Source organism: Parasteatoda tepidariorum, chromosome 5 (genome assembly GCF_043381705.1).
Source record: "Parasteatoda tepidariorum isolate YZ-2023 chromosome 5, CAS_Ptep_4.0, whole genome shotgun sequence".
Lineage (NCBI taxonomy): Eukaryota > Metazoa > Arthropoda > Arachnida > Araneae > Theridiidae > Parasteatoda > Parasteatoda tepidariorum.
Window position 1 is genome coordinate 30005766 of NC_092208.1, and position 7741 is coordinate 30013506.

Below are 7741 nucleotides of genomic sequence, written 5' to 3' on the forward strand. Positions count from 1 at the left end.
ATTATGAACTAGAAATCTGATTATACTCCTCATCAGAAGTTATAACCCTCGAAATCTATACGTACACAGTTATTAAGAAGGATTATGAGACTTAAACAATGAAAAATATTACAAATGCATTCCGTAATTTACACATTATGAATGGGAAGACTGATTATACCCTTCATCGGAAGTTAAGACCTTCGAAATTTTATACGTACACTATTATTAAGAAGGATTGTGAGACTTAAACAATGAAAAATAGTACAAATGCATTCAGTAATTTACAAATTATGAATGGGAAGTCTGATTATGTGCCTTCTTCAGAAATTATGACCCTCGCGGAAACTCTATAAGTACCCTGTTATTGAGAAGGCCTTACTTATGCAATAAAAAGTAGTGCAAATGCATTCAGTAATTTAAGAATTATGTATGGAAAATCAGATTATGCCCCTTCATGGAAGGTTTCAGTCATCGGAAAAAGATCATAGCCATCTAAAAATATACGATATATTTTTTACAACAAAAAGGAAACTTATTCTTTTTTTATGTTTAATGCAATAGTTTTCAATAGGAGATAAATAAGTAAATCTCCTCCAATCAAATTTCAGCTCCACCCACTTTTTACTTGTCATTCAGTTACTCGCCTTTCAACGTTTTAGAAAAAAAAAGAGAATGAGATCTAAAAGAACAGGAAACAGTAAATGGAGAAGAAAAGAAAAAAGAAAAGAGATAATTTCGAAATAATCAGAATTCTTCTAAATGTTGATTCATTTAAAACATTTTGCTAAATTTTGGAATTATATTCTGTTACAATTCATAAACAAAGTCACAACAAATTTTTATTTCTAATAATTAGTCAATTTTGATTTAACAGAACATACTTAATAAAGTTAAAATTATGAATTGGCAAAGCTGCAAATTTGGCTTTACTGTTTTATTGCTTGAAATTGCTCTAATTATAGTTTTTACCTTTCTTGTGGAATACAGTGATGATGCGGATGTCATTCGTACGAATGTAACGGAAAAAAAGAATATAATACAGGATTACTATCCAAGTAAGAGTTACAATATATAAAGAAACACAATCAAAAATAATTTGTTAGTTATTATTTTGTAGCTTAAAAATGGTAGAAAATAAAACAACAATTATGCATCTAGATCAAGCATATCTATAAATTGACGAATATAATTATAAAAACAAAGTAATAACACTTCTAAAAACTCGTTTTGAGATATGTGAACGCTTCAAAATTTAATTTTCAAAATGTTTAGCGATTAATTCTAAATTAATAAAAAAAATTTATTAATTAAATAATTTGTAATTAATTAATTTAGAGGAAAATTTTGTTTAAGAAATTTAGTTTTAATTTAGTTTATAATTGTTATTGTATGTATTTTAATAGCTTTATTTTCCATTCTAAGTAAAATCTTGAACGTGTTTGTACATAATTACTTATGTTGCAAGAAATAGAATTGTTTGGGCTAACGAAAATTTATATTTTTAATGAACTGGCATATTTTTCTAACATACTGTAAATAAAATTTGGTGAATAGTTGCCACCGGAAAAGGTGTTTAGGTAAACTAAAAGTTTTTACTGGGTATTTAGTCACATTTTTTCAATTTACTTTTTCACTGTTATAACTTTATTTATTTAATGTTCGTTTATTTACTGACAACTCATATTTCAATGCTCATTGGAATTAATTTATTGTTTCCTTTCGTTAAAAAAAAAAGAAGAAGAAAAGCATTTTTATTAATATAATTGCACTATTGCTTTGACACAAAAATTATTTCCATAATTTTATCTTCTTTTTTTATTATCCGATAACTGCAGTTCTGAACTTAAAAATGTATTTAGTTTATCTCAACACCAAACATAGTTTCAAATATACGTCAAAACATTTTTCAGTGTTTTTCTAGTTTATAAATTAAGTTAAAGTTTCAAAATAACGATAATGCTAACATTTGGCATTTTTGCATTTATCATTATTTAACAACTATAAGAAGAATTTAAAGACTTTTAAATAACTGAATGTACATATTTTGTATAGCCAATGTATAAAAAAATTATTTATGTTGACGTAGAGCATTCGTTTCTGTTAAAAAGCATTTCTCTCTATACATATTTTTTAAAAATAATGACCTTCTTTAAGAGTATGAACTATTACAATAAACCTAAAAAAGGTTATTAACTTCTAAACTTTTTAGATTTTCAAAATTGAATAATTAACATCAAACATTTTTGCAATGCCGCGAAATATCAATTTAAATTAAAATCAATAATAATGACAGAATTTACCGATAAAATTGATAAAATCACAACCAAGTGACAAAAAACAAGCTATAGTTAGTTACATGTCTTCTGATAAAATCATCGTTTGCAAAATAGTGACATTTCTGGCAAAAAAAAAAATTTAAAAAAATATGGTAAATAAAGCGAAAAGTTATGGTATTTAAACCATTCATTAGGTAATTTTTCCGTTCCTATGGTAACGGTTTGCCCTAAATTTTAGTTTTCAAAATTAAAGTTCTCATTACCACATATTTAGTCGAAAATACCAAACTACAAAATAAATTTAACCAAATAAATGGTCTTTTTGCAATTCTCTACAGTATCATAATGAAATTACTAAATTTTATCAAGTTTGATAAATTTTACCACATTATGTAAAACCAAATTTTATCATTAATTTTATCAAAATCATTACCAAAGCGCTTCAATAAAAACTACCAAGCTTTTTAGTGTTTCCACACAGCCAGAAGCACGGCAAATTTTACCGTTACGAACTTTTCTTAGTCTTTGTAAGGTTTTAAAATTTTTTAAAGAATTATTTTTCCTTCTGAGCTATTATTCGTTACAATACTTGCATATATTACAATAGTTGCATATGGGGCAATAGTTGCATACGTATTCTATAGCATGTGCTAAAATAAATTTACAATTTAGATTAAAATGGATTTTTGGATAACTTTCATCAAGAAGAGAAAGCAATTATATAAAGTTAAAATCCCTAATATAAACACAATTATTAAAAGCTTTTTTAGTTTTAAAAGTCAGTTGTTGCGGGCGAGTTAAACTGAAATAATAAATTTGGAATTAAAAATTTTTTTTAATCAAACAAAGTTAAACATAGTTTATATTTTGTTGAAATAAAAGAATTTTTTTACAAATATTTCAATTCACTTATATTTATGTCTTTTATGACATTAAAACGTAAATCTTCTTATAAAAATATGTTAATGAAGAGTGCGTCAGTTTCATTCATAATTAATTATTTCTTTATTTTATGTTTGTGAAACTCAGAAAAATAGCCAATGCATTTATGATATTTTTTTAAACTTTTTCTTCAATTAGCCATTATATTCATTTAAGAAATTTATGTAAATATATATATATATATATATATATATATATATATCTTTTTCTACTATTTAACTTCATCTGTTCAGCAAATAAACATTCTGGTTAGAAAAGAAAATCCGTTCATTATTTTGAAATAAAACTTTAATTAAACAAACGCAAGTGCAAAAAAAAGCTATTGAAACTCCGCAAAGTTTGAATTTGTTTTCAATTAACTTCCTAATTGGAAGCTTTAGAAAAATCAAATTACTAAGAAGATTTAAATAAGATGTAGAAAAATGAAAACAATAATTACCAATATTTCTTTTTTCGAACTTAACTTGATTTTATTCTATTCATAATTAAGTGAATGATTATTTCTCGAAAATAATGGGCTTGTTTTTGTCTAATGATATTAAAATAAAAACTTCTGAAATAGTTTGAAATTTGTTTGAAATATAGTTTGAATCACCTTGTAACGCAAATGCGGGTTAGTTCCATCAAAAAGTCCTCCACGAAGGCAAATTTCTCTCAATACCTGATCCAGAAGCTCCCTTGTCTTTTGGATTGGGTTCAAAACTACAAGGTTACGGATTTGAGCATTAGTAGTCGTAAACATAAAATTGGGTTGGTTGTTCAACGACGGATTAAATAAAGTATAAAATACCTTTAACAGAATCGGCATTGGAAATCAACGATGGAAAGAAACTAAGAATTATACAGAAATATATGTAATTGATGACAATATTTATATTTTCAAAAAATGCTCCATTTGCTTATAGCGGTTATTTTCATTAAATCGAACCTATTGCAGAAAATATATTTTAAAATCATTAAATACTTATTGTGAATGCTTTTGTAATCAGGAACATTAGAAGAAGGAAAACAATTTCACGAACTTTGAAAGAGATACTATTGTCAGCATAATTTTTATGAAAGGAAGAAAAAAAATTCTTAACCGCATATGGCGTGCAGAACAAAAACCGAAACACAATAGCTTCTCCTCTAATAATCGTATTTAGCCTCTAGAACTATAAATATTCAAATACAATATTTGTGGTTTTACATGATAAACTTAAATATGTTAATTAATTATAGCTGACTTTACTTTAAGTTCAAAAATAAATAAAATTAAAATAACTTCCTATAATAAAACATGGCTTTTTTTTCGTCGAACTTGAATATGGGGTGTGGCAGCTATCTGTAAAACATGGTTCCAATAATTTTGGCAATGAAAGAGAGTTACAGTTTGAGCTTCATAATTTTTTTTTTCAAAGTCGCCAATTGGTAATTAAATTTTTAAGCGAATCAAAAGAACTTTGCACGCAATCGCAAAACTCTCTTATCCAGACATAACTTCATAGAAAATATAATTTTTCAAAATATCTTATTATTTTATTATTTATTTACGAACATTCATTTGGTACTTTTTCCGTTCATATGGTAACGGTTTACCAGAAATTTCGATTTTCATAATTTTAGTTACAGTTATTGAATTACCACACATTTAGTAAAAAATACGAGACTGAGATGTGAATGCAACCGAATAAACATTTTAATGCCATGTTCTAAAATATCATGAAACAATAACCAAATTTTACCAGTTTTACCAAATTTTATCGCACATTACAAAACTATATTTTATTGTTAATTTTACCAAAATTATTACTTAACCAAAATTAAAATTACCGAGCTTTTTGGTACTCACATAGAGACTAAAACACGGTAAATATTCTTGTTTTAGATAAGCATTTTTTTCACAGTGAGTTTAAAAAAAATCTACTTCCATTTTAAAATTGTACAATAAAAAAGCAATAAATAAATGATTTTTTACATTGAATTTTTTGGGTAAATGAATTACTTTCTTTTTTATATATATATAGAATATATATAAAATATACAAAAAATTTAAATTAACATTAAAAGCTCAAATTGAGGCTACTCTCTTGCCACATAATTATGTAAAAGGAAATAGTCGTTTAGACATATATGAGCAAATGCCCAAAAGATAATTTCGCGACCCGAAATAGGATCTCAATCAATAGTTTTAAAAGTTCTAATATAGACCTTTTCAAGCTTCCACTTAATTCAACCAGTAAAAAAGAATGTAATCAGGAATTTAGATTCATGCTAAGCAGTTTTTAAATAAATGTAATTTTTGAAACTTAAAAGCACAACGTTTATTATTGCATTTCATTTTCATTGTATTTATAAACAAATAATTCAGTTAAATTTATAATTTCAATGTATTCATTAATCACCCCATAACCTCTTTACTGATTAAAAAATTATCCTGACTTTGATTTCTTTCAGTACAATAATTTAGTTCTTTTCTATCTTCGAATTAAAAATGAAGACACAACATTCATTAACTTCATAAAAATCTAATATTAGAATAAAAATAAAAAAACTTTTACTTTATTTTTTACTCAATATTTGATAATAACATTGGGGAACAAATTTTTATCGCATTTATACAAATAATTAATCTTGCCTGATTCGGGTCTGGGAATATCAAATCTGTAATTACTTCGGCATCTAAAGCTACATATTTCTTTTCAAATAATGTATAGAGTCTATTTTTTGTCGAAGTGTACAAGTTTAAGAACGTTATGTATAACAGGAGGTCGCGTAAATGTCACGAAAAACTTTAGTTCAAATCCTCTGAACTGAGATTTAGTTCAAAGCCTCTGAACTAAAACTGCAGTGTGTGGAAATGTCGTCATTCGCCGCTAGGTTCACTTCCCTATTATGAACTGTTTCTACGTGTGCTTCGAAACAGTTCTTAATAGAAAAATGCTCTTTCTCCTTAATTAAAATATTTAGAATCCTTATACAAAATGCAGTAAAAAGCATTTATATCAGCTGTGGTAAATAAATATTTTAACAAGGAAGAAGCAATAAATGGAGAATTATTGATAAGATTAAAACCATTTAAATTGCTGTGAACTCAAAATTTAACAGAGCAACCCCATTTAGATTGCAACCCACAGTTAAGAAATCATTTTCCACACTTCGAAAAAAAGAAACGAAGTATACAGAATTTAAACCATTCATTTTATAATTTTTCCGTTATTATGGCAACGGTTTATCGGAAATTCTGGTTTTCAAAATTATACCACACATTTAGAAAAAATTCAAAATTGAAAAGTAAGTTTAACCGAATAACCGTTTTTAACCGTTTTTGCGTCATAGTAAAATTACGTACTAAATTTTATAAAGTTTACCAAATTTTACAACATCGTATAAAACCACATTTCATTGTTAATTTTACCTAATCATTACCTCATTAAAAATTACTGAGGTTTTTGATTTTTCCATGAAATCAGAAACACGGTAAATTTTACCATATTCTGGTAGTTTTAACTAAACTTTCTTGTTCAGTGTGGACCATGAAACTATAAATATAAATGATAATAATATTCGACACTGTAAAAATTCGGGATCAATTTACGATAAAAAGTACCGGTACTCAAAGTACCTGGACTTTTTGCCATAAAATCCATTTTTTTAAAACAAAAAAATCTTATAAACCGCAATTTTTACAGCAATAATTACCCTAAAATCCACAAATCACTCTAATTAAATAATTATTACTGTAAAATTTGCGATATGACATTTTACGGTATTAATGTATTTTACGAATGATATACCCAAAATGCTGGCACTTTTTACCGTAATTTGATCCAGAATCTTTGACAGTGTAGGTAGTTTTAAACACTATTTACAGTCAATGAATAGAAAGAGTACTTAAATTTTACTAACTATTACTCACCATATGAAATTTGAAGCACTAATAATAATTTAAATTAAATAATCACTCAAATGAATTGTTCTATTCCGGAATGAAATTAAATCAAGAAAACTGAGTAACACGAATATTACCATCCCGAAAATAGTTAACGCAAAAGATTTGCTACTCCCTTCCTGATCAAGGCCTCGGTTCTAAATGTTTGAATAAGGTACTGTGATAAAGTTTCCACATTGATGATAATTTAATAAAGAGACTGAACTTTCAAAAGCTTGAGCAATTTCATCGAAGTTCCCGTTATTTAACAGCAAAAACAAATAAATGTCTCTCCTTATGAAAGATAATTAATAAATTGTTTCCTCTAAAGCGATAGAACATTACTAGGAAATTATCCTTTCCAGACAAAGTCAATTATCTTTTCATTTTCAAATAAGCCGCATTAACTTATCATTGCGCATGGAGTTGAAATTATATAGAATTCCAGCGTTCTGCTTTGCATACTATAATTGACGAAATTATTGTAAAGCTCTTCTGCAAATATTTATTTTCCTAACTAGAAAATATAATTTTCAAAAGTAATCAAGGTTGAATTAGGGCAAATGGGGCGTTCTGATTATGTGGAATACGTACAAAATAAACGCATTTATATATATATATATACTTGTGC

At 26.4% G+C, this 7741-nt stretch overlaps 2 protein-coding genes across 4 annotated transcripts in view; one reads left to right on the forward strand and one right to left on the reverse strand.

The window, feature by feature from the left end:
• The window catches only part of LOC107456238 (ammonium transporter Rh type B), a 71236-nt gene that overhangs the window by 31752 nt on the left and 31743 nt on the right, over positions 1 to 7741 (reverse strand). The window contains exons 1-2 of one of the 3 annotated variants that reach the window (XM_071181219.1): positions 7099 to 7321; positions 2283 to 2380 (exon numbers count right to left, since the gene is read on the reverse strand). The exons of 1 other annotated variant lie outside the window; for it this stretch is intronic. Coding sequence is in view for 1 of the 2 variants with exons in the window: in XM_043052042.2 (XP_042907976.1) it covers positions 7099 to 7101 (3 nt within the window). In the remaining variant the exon portion in view is untranslated. Of the gene's footprint in view, positions 1 to 2282; positions 2381 to 7098; positions 7322 to 7741 lie in introns of those variants that run through there. One more of the 3 variants, XM_043052042.2, reaches the window with a different exon arrangement.
• Positions 691 to 7741, forward strand: part of LOC107456239 (ammonium transporter Rh type A) — a 49339-nt gene continuing 42288 nt past the window's right edge. The window contains exon 1 of the mRNA XM_043052047.2: positions 691 to 1037. Within this exon, the coding sequence (XP_042907981.1) occupies positions 881 to 1037 (157 nt within the window). The 5' untranslated portion in view covers positions 691 to 880. The remainder of the gene's footprint in view (positions 1038 to 7741) is intronic.